Raw genomic sequence first — 17,043 nt, 5'->3', positions numbered from 1 at the left:
GTCTTTGTTGTTTGTAACTAAATCTCGCATGTTCAATTTTACCAACAAAGGCTCAAGAGCCACATGCTGGGGTGGAAGTCTGCTAGCTCAGGGAGGCAGAGGAAGCCCCTGGCTGTCCTTCCTGCTCCAGTGACATCCCAGAAAGAGGGCTTTGTCCTAGGCCATCTTGAACAACAAAAGTTTCAGCTCAAGTCTAGTCATCTCCACTTGCTGCTCATCTCTCTATCTGTCCTCCTGACTCCATCTTACTTACGGTTTAATCCTAGCTTCATTTCCTATCAGCTGGCTGATGCTCTGCCTCCTGGCCTATTGTTGGCTTTATAATCCTGTTTACAGTACTCAAGCAGAAGGCTCTTGGATTAAAGGTGTGGGATAGGCCTGAGTTACACCAGAACTAGACACAATTTTATTTCCAGTAAGAAATGTAATCCTGGGGTTCACAGAGTGATCGAATATCCTGTAAAAGTTCCCTAGTTTTGTCTAAATAAAAAGGAATGGATTTTAGCCCTAACACAACAAAGCTGTTTACAAAAATGAAGCTACTCGGCTGAGCTTTCCACAATGTCCAGCTAGGCTGTATTGGGTAGTTCAAGGATTAGGTATTTTTGAGTTCAAGGTTCTGTAAAATGTATCAGTCTGATCTGAACTCAGGATATAAATGTCCTGAGCAGATTGTAATCTGAAGCTGAATTTTGGGGTCACTACTCTGGGACTCCAAATTGGGATTTCAGGCCTGTCTGCTGGAGGTAGGTAATACCACTTGGCCAATTTACTCTTTTGCGCGCGCGTGCGGGGGGAGGGGGGGGGTTGAGATGTTTCACTTGTCCAGTGTTCACTGGATTCTGGATTCTTCATTCAGAATTTTTTATTCTCCTGGAAAGATGAAAATCAAAACCCTACCTGAACCCAAACTCTGGGGGTTCCTTTTTTGCATATTTTACCTTTGGCAATTTTTTTTGTCTTTTAAATAAAAACATCTTTTGAAATTTTGAAACTAAATACACCTTAGTATATATGGACTATATATATATAGATATATATATATATATAATTTCTTTACATATAAATTCAATGTTTGAGTGTACTTATTTTTAGATCACAAAGGCATGCACTTTGAATTTCAGCCTGCATCTTGCAAGTATGTTTTAAATCATTGTAATTCTTATGTGCCTGCCTCTCCTTTGCAAGTGCTAAGATTAAAGGTGTGAACCATTACCTGGCTATGGGTTCCTTATAATAGTTATTCTTATAGGGTTGTCTGGTTTAAATTGGTTCTCCATTTTCCTTTTATTGTTTAATGTTAGGCATAAACTTTCAAGTTTTTCTAATGTATAATCTATCTTTCTTGCTGAATTATTCTGAATTTGTTCCCTGGTGAATTTTAATATTCTAGTCTTAATTAAACACGATGCCAATTTCTCCACTATTTCATTATTTTAGATATTTTTCTATCTTATCTGTATGAGCTACATAAAATTTGTTGTCTTTACTAAGTTCTGCTAGGTTACACCATCTCCATTCATGCCCCAGTGATTAGATATTCCTGCCATTTATCTGCCACTTAGTGGTTTTCTAGTTTGATGACCTTAAAACTATACTATTGCACATGTACTGTGTGTTGGAGAAGACAGAGGTTTTCATTTTGCTTTCCTAATTGTTTGTCTTATAGCCGATAGCACTGCCCTGATTTTGTGTTTCCTTCCTCAGTATTGGCCATTCCATCCCTGGTCTATAGGCTTGCCATTTTCCATTAGTTTTGGTTCCATCAGTGGTTGATGAACCATCAGTAAACTGTGATAGCCAAATCCATTCTGTTAGTTCCAACAGATAAATGTGTGCCTCTTTCGGGGGATGAATGAGCTGCTTAAGGATGGCAACTGAGCTATTTCCTCCGTGTGGGAAGGGACAGACAACATTTGCTACCATATCCTAGTCATGAAGGAATTTAGATAGGCACCAGTTTCACTGTAATACGCTTCCTTCAATAGCTAAGCCTGTGAAGGTCTCTGCACTTGAACATATCCATCACGCTAAGGGTGCCCTTATGACAATAGAGCAGTTGGCAATGACTGAATCACAGGTACCCCATACCTTGTAAAATGTCCAGATTTTTTCCTCAAAAGAGAGCATATTTATTCTCAGTATATGGAAAGTGTTTTTAATAGAAGCCAAAAGGACACAAAAGTTGGCAGACTTCTTCTTGCCTTATGAAACATCCCCAGTTGCCAATTCACCAAAAAAAAAAAAAAAATGATATCCATATTTCGGCTCCACTGACTCAATATTGGTCAGTATTGCGTGAATGGGGAAGAGCTTCCTGGTAGTTGAAAGCGCTGTTGTTTGTTCCTGGTAGTTGAAAGCGCTGTTGTTTGTTCCTGGTAGTTGAAAGGACTGTTGTTTGTTCCTGGTAGTGGAAAGCGCTGTTGTTTGTTCCTGGTAGTTGAAAGGACTGTTGTTTGTTCCTGGTAGTGGAAAGCGCTGTTGTTTGTTCCTGGTAGTCGAAAGCACTGTTGTTTGTTCCTGGTAGTTGAAAGGACTGTTGTTTGTTCCTGGTAGTTGAAAGGACTGTTGTTTGTTCCTGGTAGTGGAAAGCGCTGTTGTTTGTTCCTGGTAGTTGAAAGCGTTGTTGTTTGTTCCTGGTAGTGGAAAGCGCTGTTGTTTGTTCCTGGTAGTTGAAAGGACTGTTGTTTGTTCCTGGTAGTGGAAAGCGCTGTTGTTTGTTCCTGGTAGTTGAAAGGACTGTTGTTTGTTCCTGGTAGTGGAAAGCGCTGTTGTTTGTTCCTGGTAGTCGAAAGCACTGTTGTTTGTTCCTGGTAGTTGAAAGGACTGTTGTTTGTTCCTGGTAGTTGAAAGGACTGTTGTTTGTTCCTGGTAGTGGAAAGCGCTGTTGTTTGTTCCTGGTAGTGGAAAGCGCTGTTGTTTGTTCCTGGTAGTTGAAAGGACTGTTGTTTGTTCCTGGTAGTGGAAAGCGTTGTTGTTTGTTCCTGGTAGTGGAAAGCACTGTTGTTTGTTCCTGGTAGTGGAAAGCGCTGTTGTTTGTTCCTGGTAGTGGAAAGCGCTGTTGTTTGTTCCTGGTAGTTGAAAGGACTGTTGTTTGTTCCTGGTAGTGGAAAGCGCTGTTGTTTGTTCCTGGTAGTTGAAAGCACTGTTGTTTGTTCCTGGTAGTGGAAAGCGCTGTTGTTTGTTCCTGGTAGTTGAAAGGACTGTTGTTTGTTCCTGGTAGTGGAAAGCGTTGTTGTTTGTTCCTGGTAGTGGAAAGCGCTGTTGTTTGTTCCTGGTAGTTGAAAGGACTGTTGTTTGTTCCTGGTAGTGGAAAGGACTGTTGTTTGTTCCTGGTAGTTGAAAGCACTGTTGTTTGTTCCGCTCCCACTGGAAATTAGTTACCTTTCTAGTAACCTTGTAGAGGGTTTTTGTAATATTCTATGAACATGATGTGTGATTTCTATAGTGTGCAAACACAGCTGTTAGGAGCTATATCGAATTTTATTTCCCTGGGTGGTAGGACTAAAGTCATGTGCTTTAGTCCACAACATTGTTCATTGCAACTCCAGAATTTAGAAAACAACTAATTTATAGAGATCCTCCTGTCCTTTGATCTATGGTTGACTTTATTTAATCCTGTTTACAATATTCAAGAAGAAAGCTCCTGGATAAAAGGTGTGTGCTTGATCTGAGCCACATCACAACTAGAAACAGGTTTTTCGAATTTTAATGTAATTGAGGGTTCACCTGGTGTGATCCAATATCTTGCAACATGTCTGAAAACAGACTTTTGCTTAATAGATATGTTACCTTCATAAATTACATGGTGAATGTTTTTCTTACATAGTTTTTGACAACTAACCTCAATGTAGCAAGTTTTATGTGGTATTTTGAATATCACACATATATTAATGCTTTAAACTTCTCAATGACCCTTCTGGTTTAATCTTGTCCAAAAGTCAGTACTAATATTTTTAGAAATCACATTGTAGGATATTTCCTTTGAGACAATTGCCTTAATTAAACATCGCAGCATAGCTTTTGTACTTTTATGTTTAGACAAATACCAAGTCTGCAGTAAACCACAGAAAATGAACACATCTAATTTCAGTCTAATCAAAACCACAGGATTTCCCAACAAATAGATATGTGATAAAATGTCTGATCAGACAAACTTATGAAATTCTCAGAGTTGTATCTCTGCTCTTCTAATATAATGTAATAAACAGTAATTAAAATATTTTAATGTTTAAAATATTACATAAGGATTAAAATGTCACATTTTTTAGTATCAGTACTAGGTTGATGTTTAAAATGGGTTCAAAATCTAATATCAAAATTTAGAATATATTATCTTTACAGAACCAGTTCAAAACAACTTACACTAGAAGAGGAATTTTAATTAGAATTAAAGGGACCATCTCTATTTTTACCTATTTAGAAAATATTTTACATAATCTGTAAAACTTTCTTTTCATTAACGTCTTGATTGGAGTATAAATATGCAGTGGAGGAGAAAATACGTATCAGGTTCTCTGTGTGTAATACCTGATCTATGATTTTACAGAAAGAAGAGATTCTTGTTCCTGAGCCAACACATTACTTAATACATAGAATTATGAGCACTTCATCCTACAACCAAGAAGACCTCCTTTCTGGGTAAATAAAACTTAATGCAGAACAAGCCTAGAAATCTGAGATGAAAACTGGGTCTGTTAGTAAATCTGTCGTTAATCAGGGGTCCAGAATCAGATCCTTCTGATTCTAATCTCTTGACTCTGTCTCAAGTTTTCTCTTAGCATGCCATGCTACATTTCTAGTCACCAAGCCCCCACCTGGTCTCTGGGGTAAATGTCACGGATCAGACAGTGGCTAATGTGATATGGTGGTGCTTGTGGGTATTGTTATTATTACCTGAAGGATGACCAGGTAGTGTGCTGTCAGCATAGAAAGATTGCTGCTCGGCTTTGTGAAGTAAGCTAAAGGTATATAGCACTGCTTTATGAGAAGGATCTGAAGAAGACATGGAGAAAGGTTTAGTCAGAGTGCTCAGAGATTAATTTTAGGAGCACAAACTAGCTGTATTAATATAAAAGCACAAAACGTAAAGTATAAGTTATTAAATAGATTTAGCAGTATACTGTATTGTGACAGTGTGATTAATGTCAATTCAGAATGAAAATCAATACAAGGAATGAAAAATACATGTACATATATATATGTATATATACATTTGTGTGTATGGTGTACTTGCAATATTTACTCACATATATGTGTGTTAAGTGTATGGGATGTGTTTGATGTGTGTGTGGTGTGTATAACTTATATTTATATATGCATGAGTCAATATCTAAACCACTCACCATACTTCAAAATAAAACAACAAAACCAATTTTTAAAAATACATATTTGAACAGAAAATTCCTCTGAAAGGACATACAGACCGCACATGCTCTCCACAGCATTAATCACTAAGGAAATGTAAATCAAATCACAGAAGATGCCAGTTTGAAACCATGACAGTCACTGAAAGGAAAGAGGTGGGGAAAGAGAACAGAAGATAAGGATAGAGAGAAACTGAAGCCTTCACTCAGTGACACTAAAATTACAAAATTGTGAAATCACTGTGAAAATCAATGTGGACCTTCCCTAAATAACTTAACATGAAATTACCATGTGATTCAGCAATTCTGAATATATTCTACAAAGAACCGAAAGCAGGTACTGCCACAGATGTTAGTGAGCATGCGTCAGTACCAGCGTGATTCACAATAAATCAAAGAGAAAGGCAACCTTAATCATCGTTATCAGTGGATGAGTTCAAGAGAAAAAGTGTCTTAGTCTTTTAAATATTATCTACTATTTAAAGAAAATCATCACATACTAAAATATGGACGACAATGGAATAATTAGAATAAGTCACAAAATGCCAAATATAATTTTGACTCTACTTGTCTGGAGTATTCAAAATCCTAAAGATATCAAGTAACAGATTGATTTTTCTGGAGGAAAAGAAAGGAAATGGGTGCTAGTGTTTAATGTCTGCGGTGGGAGTGATGTTTGCACAGCCCTGTAAATGTGCCCAATGACACAAAGCTGTTCCTTGCAACGATCTAATGTTGTAAATTCTATTTATATTTAGTAATAAATTTATAAGTGGGGGAAATCAGTTTATAAATCATTCTCCACTTTGAGTTTTAGCATTATGTTATCCCAGCTGTGCTTCCAAACGGAGAATGGCAGATCGTTGTTAACTAGTACCTTCCAAAAGGAGAAGGGCAGATCGTTGTTAACTAGTACCTTCCAAAAGGAGAAGGGCAGATCGTTGTTAACTAGTAGCTTCCAAAAGGAGAAGGGCAGATCGTTGTTAACTAGTAGCTTCCAAAAGGAGAAGGGCAGATCGTTGTTAACTAGTACCTTCCAAAAGGAGAAGGGCAGATCGTTGTTAACTAGTAGCTTCCAAAAGAAGGGCAGATCGTTGTTAACTAGTAGCTTCCAAAAGGAGAATGGCAGATCCTTATTAACTAGTAGCTTCTTCATTTGTTAAACAAACAAATTAAAAATTGTTCCTTTTTATTTTATTTTAGTGAAGCAGAAGAGTTTAAACCAGATCTGAAGACTAATACGTTAGAAGGTTGGATATTTTTCTTAACTTATAGAAATTGATGAAAATGTAACTTTTTTGTATATTTTGATAACTGAATTATTTCCTACTTGGAAAATGATTGACATTGGATTTGAAAGTGATACTAATTTACTTTTCCATTAAGCATGTCTACTTTTAGGAAGTGATCCATTATCATTTCATCCAAATGCTTTGTCTTACATGAATTTAGTCTGGTATGTAAATTTACATTGACCATTCTCCTGTGAATAAAGAAACATGTGTTGCTATGCTAATTTATATCTGGACTAGAACTGGAATTAGCTCAATGAAAAGTTATGCTTTCCTTGTATTAGAGTTTACCCCTACAAAGATGCAAAAGGTCTTTTAAAGACAAAATAGAGTTGTTCTCATTGAAATCTGGCTGGCATGAACTGTTTTTAAATATCAGTTTATATGAACCTATTACCACATTTTTAGGAAGTTTTACTACAATATTTGTTCAGAACTCAGGAAGTAAAAAGTAAACAATATATAGAAGAGGTATAGAGCCATTTTCACTAAAGCATGACCTTGAATTTCAAACCACAAGTTTATCCTAACTACTGCTCTGCAACCTACTCAAGAAACCACCTTCTCTCAATGTAGATGTCAAAATAATTTTCACTGCTGTCCGCAGTGATTCTGTCTGAACAGCAGCATCATATCATAATGTGTGCAGAACAGTAATCACCAGTGAGATTCCTGAGTTACAGCTCATGGGTTTTATGATCCAGCCAGGAACTACCTACTGCAAATTCCTTGACTTTATTATTGAAGACAGTCAAGCAGGAGGTGAAATCCAACATCTCCAACTCTTTGTCTAAGAATCCACACTGGGCCTCATTCCCTGTGGTTAAATTTTGTGTATTATTTTGTTTTGCCTAACGTTGATGTTTGGATTATGCATATTTCTTATATTTTTCAGTGATGTTGTCACTGACCAAGTCATTTATTCATTTATTAATCTTAAGGTTCATCAAAAAGTTCTTTTTTTGTTGTTATAATATTACATGTGTAAATAATCTTGACAAAGTTTGTCCTTATGGAATTTACACGTTAACTTGAGTTGACAAATCTAATCATCAGAATGTAAGATAAATCCAGAGGTTGTTAAGTCCCTTCCAATTTTTCTAATGACATAATTTCAAGACATTGCGATGTTTACAAGACCTTAGTTCATGCTACCCCAGTTACGTTTCATAACTCTTCCTCTGTTTTCCTTGGGCCTTCCTCTACTCCATCAAACTCTGATTCCTGACCTCTTTGTTGTCCTTCAATCATACAGAGCCTTTCACTTGCCAACATTTTTGGAATTTTCTTTCCCCTTAGTCTGCCTTATTATCCCCTCACCTGTAGAATTCTTCCACGTCACTTTCCCAGAGCGATCTCTTTAGATCACCGTCCCTGAAATTGAAATTAATTGCCTTCTGTGACCTTACACAGGCCACAGCTCTGCTTTCTTTTTCTCTCCTTCAGCTGGCTAAAAGACTGTGTATTTTAATTATTTGATCTTGACTGCTCTGTATCAAATGCAAGCTTGCTGAATTGATGTCCACTGGAGCCGAAAACAGCATTTGGCATATAGATGTTGAAAAGACTGAGTGATAAAGCTTTGTAAGAAGCTACAGGAGTGGGAAGGAAGCATGTGAAAACAGTTTGAGTTATGAGATTAAGGTTTTCATTAGATATTTAAGCTGAAATGACATGTGAGTCGTTGGAGTTTTCAGTATATATTTCAATGGAGTTTATGAACGTACTTATTCCTAGTTTCATAAAATATAAAACAAAATTTCAAGTAATTGTGAATAACTGAGTCGCTTATAACTGGAACTTTTATACACCTCTTAATCAAAATAGCGTTCTTAACTGTCCTGGAAGTCCAATACCTGTGCACTGTAGAAACATAAAAAAAAATTGTGTTTGCAGTTTGTGCCCTCTTATTGCACCCAAACATTCTCAATCACTTCAAAGAAAAAGTCAGAAGTCAGCTCAGTCATCTGAAATATAAAGTAAAATCAGATCCTCTAGGAATTAGTTAGCAATTCTTAAAAGAATTACTTGATGTTTTTTTTTACTCTCTTGCTAGAATCTATACTAATCCCAAAAGATAATTTATAATATTCACTTGTGATGGCTTTTAATGACTTCATACGTATGGCATACTTCATACTTGAATGTGCAGTGATTCCTGTTGCTGCATCATGTCTTCTATGTTACAGCCAAAGTAAACAGTCTCATTTCCGTTTTATGTATAAAGAAACTGAGTCAGAATGGTTGTATTTAATTTGTCACCCAGGTCTAAGCAGTGCAGCGGAGACTACAGAAATCCTCCACTGGCAGGGCAGTGGCCCTACTAATCACGGGTCTCTGAGAAACTTTGCTGGTAAACTTACTGCCGCTTCCTTGTGTTTCAGTGATGCGCTCAACTCTCTTGAAACTTCAGGCAGCTTTTTAATCTAAAGGGATTCCATTTTGTCTGAGTATTAGCTCAAAGACGCCCTGCTTTAAAACATCATAACTTTGTTATTTCTGCTGATACAGAGTCTTACCATGTAGTTCTGGTTAAACAGGACCTTGTTTTAGAGATCAGGCTGGCTTTGAACTCACAGATATCAGACTGCCTCTGCTGAGATTGAAAGCGTGTATCATCATGTCTGACTCTCTTACCTCTTTCTAATTTAATAAACATAAAGTATGTTAAAGTTTAAAGGCCCTTAGAAACTATCTCTGTTATAGGTTAAAAAAAACAAACAGGAATTAAGTGGCTCTCCATGGATGTGTAGTTACTGAAGCACAGAGCTTGCTTGTCCTGACACATCACACTCATTTTTCATGATTTCCAAATGAAAGGCAAATACATCTTCCAACATTCTAGTGCTCTTACTTGTTTCAAATGTGTTCCAACTGTTTAGTCATTAAAATAATAATTGCTCAGTATACCTATATTATATTATTTGAAATAAAAATATTGGATTGGTATCAACAAATATATGTGTGTATGTGCTTATGAATGTGTGTCTATGAATGTATGTATATGTCTATGAATGTGTATGTGTATATAAATGTGTATGTTTCTATGAATGTGTATGTGTCTATAAATGTATGTATGTGTATATGTAAAAAAAGTATTTTCCTGCCTTTTACAGAACATATTCAGGAGACACAAGTAGGGGACTCAAGCAGTGTTCAGGTAAATATCTTTCAATATCCTCGGATTTCTCTACACTTGGGTTCAGTTGTAAAATATCTCAATTTTCAAATTCTATCAATGTCTGAGTAGCATTATTTAGGAACATCAGGAAACATAGCACTATTCAAATCACTTCACAATCAAATTTCCCCATCTGAATAAAACCTGTCTTTAATATCTGAAAACATCCCTTCATGAAAGCTATTGACCCTCTGTTTTTTGTCAGAACCGCTGTTTGGGTGAGCATAATAAGCAACTGATTCTCAACATTAATTACATTTCCATTCATGGCCTCTTCTGATTCTGAAGAGAACCCTAAAGGAGTGAGTTCTTTGATTCTGCCCAGAGCTAAGGGTCCAGTGCTGATTTGGTAGCTGGAGACAGGACACACACAGTAACTTCAAAGATGAGTCAAAAGGTCTATGAACATCTGGTTTCACCCATGTTCCCATGTTCCTACAGACTGGCTCTTCACATACAGCTAACTACTACATGGTGCGGACTGAGGAATGCTCCTCTATCTCAACCCTTTTACTAGCTCCAGCTGTATCTTTTATTTGTTTTGTTCTTTCTCATGGTGTCTTCTTGGTTTATTTTAATCAAGTTTCATAATTTCCCCCACATACATGAATACAGAATTACAAAGTCACCAGCAACTCACCAGTTTTACAGTATAGTACAAATTTCATACCCAGTCCATAAAATCCTATATCACGCTTAAAGATATTTTTGTAAATTTTCCAAAGAAATAAGTTACTTCTACATTCAACATCATCTTTTTTATGAATGTGAGCATCTATTTAACAATCTCCAATCTCAATTGATTTATACCATGGAGAAAATGAAACTGGGAATTGTAGGTCAATGAAAGAGAGGCTCTGGAGTTATAGTCTGGGAATCATTGATATTCTTTGGCTGATGCTAAATTCCTAGTCTACACCCTTCCACTTTTGTACTTCCTTGTTTGTTACCTTTTCGATGCCCAAACTTTTGTGAAAATGGCATTTCTAAGGAAAGTTGAATAAGTAACCTTCACACTCACGTAGTCACCAGTTGATTACAACTGAAATCTGTGGGTAATACTGAGGATCTGAAAACAAGCAGTAGAAGTTTTGGTTGAGAAATCAAATTTCAAAGAGAAGTCAATATCATTTCTTAAATTTTCTTTAACTATTTCCCGGCACAACATTGAAACTTCATAGAAAGGAAAGATAGAATTAGTTTGCTTAGAAAGGCCTTGATACTTAACCCGTGGGGATAGAGAATGGATTGTTTTTTCTGCTACCATAGCAAGTGTCATTCATGAAGGTAAGATGCCCCCTAAATTTACCAGAGTACATAAAGCTTCCAAGCTGATGAAAACTATGGGGTGGACCTGTTGTTTTGTTCCTGTTCTTTGTTTATGGAATTGAAAATGGAAGTAGATACAAACCTGAAGAGTACGAAACATAACATACAAGCAGACTAGAGCCCCAGGGCATTTTCACCAGATGATTAAAGTGGGAGGGACTGTTAAGAGTCAAAAGCTAGCCTGGCAGTGGAGACACACACCTTTAATTCCAGCACTCTTGTGAAAGTCGAGGCCAGACTGGTCTACAAAGCAAGTTCCAAGACTGTCTCCAAAGCTACAGAGAAACCCTGTCTCGAACCATAGAGAGACTTAGCAAAGGCAATACCTACATGTCTGTCTGAAGTTTCTCTTGAGCACTTGAAGGTATACAAAGATTTTGAGAACTCAAGTCTTGGCAGTAGCTGTATCTAGCCTTTAGGGACAGTTACTCCTCTTTATTCAGAGAAATGGCACAATTCTCTAGAATAAAACAAGTACCTGGCATGTTCCTAGAAATACCAAAACAAGTGACTCTATTGTTTCAGAACATGTAAATTGCTAAACTTTCCACAGAGAAAGTTGAGAGTTGTAACATGAAGCATTTTAGCTTCTCCTGTATCATTTTTCCTTGTCTCAGAAACATGCTTGCAATGCATTGCAATCAATGCAAAGGAAGAGGTAGGCAAGTGACATTTTACAAGAGTCAAGAGAGCTCAGCCTTCGGGTGTCATGAGGTTATAGGCAAGGTCATCACCCATCGCAAAAACAAATCCTCAGAACTATGGCTTGCAAGTTTACTTGCTTGAGCCTCAAAGAGAGCTTATTTGAAACAGAATACAGATTTCACCTGCATGAATTTATACAATGGTTGATATGTATTGGGGTATTGGTTGGCAAATGTGATCTTTACTGTTTCTGGTTAAGTATACCAATTTGTCTTGGCAGTTTCACACCATCTTTGAAGGATCAAAAAATACGGCCACCAGTGGACGTCCCTCAAAGGAAAACATTCCAGGTACAAACTACATACAGTAACTTTTAACTGCCAATGAAATTAAACTCTTATTAACTTTATTGTGAATGCAGACATTTTTATCATTGATCTTTCCAGGATGAGTGGCCCTTGTTTTGGACATTATTAATATGGTATTGATATAATATTCATATTATTTGTATAAAAGTCTACAGTTCATTATATAAATTGTCTTTAAATTTGGATACCAAGGACCAACAGATGATCTAACTAACATTTGTTAGGCCACAGCCATTCATATGGTACCAAAGAATTAAATGGGAATAACTGAGGAAAACCAAAATGAGCTCTCCAAGGTTCCACAGCTGCTGAGCTACACAGAGCTCCAGATTCTTAGGGCCTATGGTCATTCAGAAGCAGCCTTGTTCACAAGAAGCACGGCTTCATGAACAAGATGGATGATGTAATAAAAGTGGAATAAGGATTGTGGCTCAGTGGAACTGGCGGGACCCATTGGTCACTAGAATGATAGATGCTTAGCAACCTCTTAAGGGCTTTCTTTAAAAAAAAAAGAGAGAAACCAAATATGTATATGTAAATAAAGATTGCTGACTTTTGAAAGTTATATATTGCAGTTAGGAAGATGTTGAGTTTTGATATTCTATGTGTTTTCAAGTTCTATTACAAGTTATCATAAATTGAGATATTTGCTAAAAGACTCAGGTTAATATAAACTGATACAGAAAACTGAATGCAAATACTGACATTTTTATTACCTATATAGTCATATCATACATGACAATTAATTATATCTGTGGACTTTCAAAAGGAAATTTATACAACATAGGGAAATTACAGCATTTGAAGATATTTCTTCTTACAATGTCTATCTTCTCATACTTGCATACTCTGTCATAGAACCCATATACAGAGCACTGAAATGTATCTCCATTTTCAACTCATTAGGCACTTTCAATTAGTGTTCAAGAGGGACAGGAAGTAGGCTTTGCACACTTAATGGATATGCCTCAAGGTCAAGTAGATACTACACCATGAGAGAAAAAATTACTGAACCATATTCTTAGCTTAGACCCATTTTACCTGTACTGTCTTAAGCAAGGTCTTCGACCTCACCCAAGTTCATCATGCATGAATGAACTCTACTACAGAGCTACAGTACTGAAAACAGCCTGGTACTGGTGTAAGAACAGACAGGAGAACGCATGTGCATTCCTATGCACGATTCCTCAGGGGATGCCTAACCAGACAAGTGAAAACACTGTAGCCGTGCTTGATCTTGCACAGATAAATTTACAAATGCCAGCTTCTTAATTCTAAGTTATTGCTGTAAAGTAACTACTCCAATTATCTCTCAGTTCACTAGTACCATCTTTTTTTTTATACAGAAACATCCAAGAACACTATTTCCAGGCAAGGGTCTAAAGTGCTGGCCAAGGTATCTTCAACTCTGTCAAAGGTGTTCTCCAGATCTGGCGGCAGTATTCCAAAATCCTCCTCACCACCTCACCAGGATAAGCACTAAAGTTTCCCCACTTGATAAAATTGTGATTCCCTACAAAATAAAATGATATTTAAAGTAGAACATGCTGTCCAATTATTATAACACTTCAACTTAAAATATATACTTTAGATAAAGGCTTGTATTTTAACAAAATTATTTTTTCATTATTTTACTTTTTAGATTATAATCACATCATTTCCCCCATTCCTTTTCTCCCTCCAAGTCCTCCCGTACACTCCTTGCTCTCTTTCAAATTCATGCATCTTTTATTAATTACTTACAAGAATACATGTATATGAGTATACATATATATTCATACATATAACCTGTCCTTTCTGTATAATGTTACTTGAATGCATAATTTCAGAGCTGACTCCTTGCTGTTGAATAACCAGTTGGTGTACTCTTTCCTGGGTAAGCCTATTTCTCCTGCTCTCAGCTTTCCTTAGCTGCCTGTGGCTCTTTGTGGAGGGTGGAAACCTTGAATTCTTTCTCCCTCCCCTGCTGGCATGTCTACTGTTGTTGTCCCTGTCAGCTTATGGTCAGGCATGCTGATGAAACTTAGTAGGTGTAACATCTGAAATTACCAAGAGACACAGCGTCACAGCACATTTTCTGTTCCCTGGATCCTACAATCTTTCTGCCCCTCTTCAACAGTGTTCCTTGAACCCTAGGGGTAGTAGTTTTGTCAATGTTGGATTTGGTACTGACTTTAATTAATAAACAGAAACATTAATTTATATAAAAATATACATAATACAGTACCATAATTGTCAATACATTCACCTGCAGGTATAGATATTCATATATATAGCACAGTGTCTAATTTAGGATAAAACTATTTGTCTCTTAAAAAACTATCATTTCTTTACTTTAAACTTCAAAATTAAATTGATTTATCCTTATAGCCATTTTCCATATATATATATAAATGACTTTCAGCCTAGCAGTCCAATCATAGAGAGAAGTCAAGGGCGGGAGCAAACAGGAATTGCAGTAGAATCCATGGAGGAATGCTTCTTACTGGTTTGCTTCTCAGTTGCTTAACCTACGTTCTTACACAACCCACGACCACCTGCCCAGCACTGGCACTGTCTACAGTGATATGTGCCCATCCATATCAATCAATAATCAAATCAAGACTTGGCTACAGATCAATCTTGCAGCTACATCTTTTTCAATTAACATTCTCTCTTCCCAGATATGTCTGGATTTGTGTAGACAACGATTTACTATCACAGATATTAAAAGTATTAACTAGGATTTTTAAAAATATTGATACTAATTTTAATAATAAGTAAAAGAAGGGATGGGGTAAAGAAAGTATAAGGAAGCTATATGCAAGAACTGTATGAATTCTGGAACCATTTAAAGGCAAATTGCTGAGCATGAGGAATTTTCATGGTGAGATTATTTGAAGAGGAAGAACCGCTCTAAAATCTGAGCAGCCCAGATAAAAGCTTTGCTTTTGCCGCTTGTCATTAATTCCTCTGGTGACAGACTCATCTGGCCCATCCTGCCCACTGCTACATTTGTTTTTTGACATTAGGGCTCAGCTTCAGGCTTCTAATATGGACTGAAAATCAGGAACTTTGCTGGAATCTTCTAACCATTTTTTGAGGATTTTTTTTTTTTACCAGTGTTCATCAAATTCATGGACTGGTGTTCTGAAGTATCTTTGCTGAACACACAGTATAATGAAATGTAAAGTAACCAATAACAAAAAGTGCTCCAGTAAATCCATAAAACCATAGAAACCAAACAAAATTCTCTTCAACAATGACTGAGCCAAACAGGAAATCAAAAATGGATTTTTAACATGCCTTGAGAAAAATGAAAATCAAAATGTAATAAAGCAGACCTGAGGGGATTCAAAGAAAAAGCACTGGAGAGGAATGTTAAACAGAGAAATGTCCAACTAATGTTAAAGGAAACGCCAGACCTTCTCTCCAGCCAGCTAATGGGAGCTTCCTGACTCTGGGCTGACAGCTGGGGAAGCTGCATGGGACCAAACTAGGTCCTATGATGTAGGTGAGAGCTGTGTGGGTTGGGCAGTTTGTGGGGCCACTGGCCCTAGAACCACTATTTATCCCTCGTGCATGAATTGGCTTTTTGTGACCCATTCCCTATGGAGGAATACCTTGCTCAACCTACTACATACAGAGAGGAAGACCTTGGTCCTGTTTCAAGTGATGTGACAGATGTTGACTCCCCCAAGGAGGTCTCACCCTCTCTGAGAAATGGACTGGGAGTGGGATGGAGGGAAGGTAGAAAGAGCAGGAGGAGGGGAGAGAGAGGGAACTGGGATTGGTGTGTAAAATAAAAGAAGATTGTTTTAAAAAAATGAAGAAAAGGCTGAAAAAATGATCAATTTCTCTCCCAGTGGTTCATAAAAATAAGAACAAATGAATCCAAAAATAAGATATGAAATATAGATATCAGAACAGAAATACATAATATAGAGAAGAAAAGCCAGCAAATGAAAAGTTTCTTTGAAAAAAGCATGAAAGAATGCTACCTAACCTATGAAAGGAAAGAAGATCTAAATGAAGTAAGAAAATTAGAACATAGATCACAGAAGCACAAAACAATTACAATGATTTATTATGAACAATGCTATACAACAGATTGCATAATTGAAGGAAAGAGATAAATTCTTCAAGACATGCAACCTTGCAAAATATGAATCAAGATGAAGTTGAAAAGATAAACAACTAAATGAATTTCATTAAAAAATATCCCATAGAAAAACCTAGTAGCCCATGTCTTCATAGATGCATCGTAACAATATTCAAAGAATAATTAGTAGCAGTTATCGAAAAATGTTTCTAAAATTTAAAAATATAAATACTTCCAAACTGTCATAGTTTTGCTTGTGAGACTAGCCTTTAGTGGCTGAGTCATCTCTCCAGCTCAGGCCCAGAAAGAGAAGCATGGTACTTATTCACTATAAGTGGATATTAACTCTGAATGTACAGCCGTGTTGTTTTCAACTCATTATGATCCCATTGTTCAGCATTCTGTGGTTTATTAACCTTTCATAATCTCTATTCTGTATTTGTGTAACTAAGAGGTAATTCTATCACTAATTCATATGATATAGTCTATAAAGCCTTCACCAAATCATTTCAGATTGGATTGTATACCTCTAAACATAATGCTCCTAGGTTATGTTTCAAATAACCTGGGAGTCCAAGTTTAATTTTTAATAAGGTATATTAAGTGATAAGTGCCCTGCCTTGATGCTTATTATGGTACAATAGTCAATATAGTTAGCTTCTCTATATGAAGATAATTAAATTTTCATTACATTTATCTGAAAGTAAGATTATTAATATTTAAACAAAATATTTTACATAAAAACAAAAGGATATTGTCAATAATTTATTTAATCTGAACT

The 17,043-nt window shown here is 36.5% G+C and overlaps 1 protein-coding gene across 1 annotated transcript in view; it reads left to right on the top strand.

Annotated features, from left to right (window-relative positions):
- Nucleotides 1–13,664, top strand: part of Fsip2 (fibrous sheath interacting protein 2) — a 66,689-nt gene extending 53,025 nt beyond the window's left edge. Inside the window, exons 19-23 of the mRNA XM_075984384.1 lie at nt 4,550–4,641; nt 6,570–6,616; nt 9,775–9,818; nt 12,094–12,163; nt 13,528–13,664. Coding sequence (XP_075840499.1) covers nt 4,550–4,641; nt 6,570–6,616; nt 9,775–9,818; nt 12,094–12,163; nt 13,528–13,664 — 390 coding nt within the window. The remainder of the gene's footprint in view (nt 1–4,549; nt 4,642–6,569; nt 6,617–9,774; nt 9,819–12,093; nt 12,164–13,527) is intronic.
- The last annotated feature ends 3,379 nt before the right edge of the window (nt 13,665–17,043 follow it).

Source organism: Microtus pennsylvanicus, chromosome 9 (genome assembly GCF_037038515.1).
Source record: "Microtus pennsylvanicus isolate mMicPen1 chromosome 9, mMicPen1.hap1, whole genome shotgun sequence".
In the NCBI taxonomy this organism is placed as follows: domain Eukaryota; kingdom Metazoa; phylum Chordata; class Mammalia; order Rodentia; family Cricetidae; genus Microtus; species Microtus pennsylvanicus.
The sequence above is the reverse complement of the archived record's forward strand: the minus strand, read 5'-3'. Positions and strand labels throughout refer to the sequence as shown.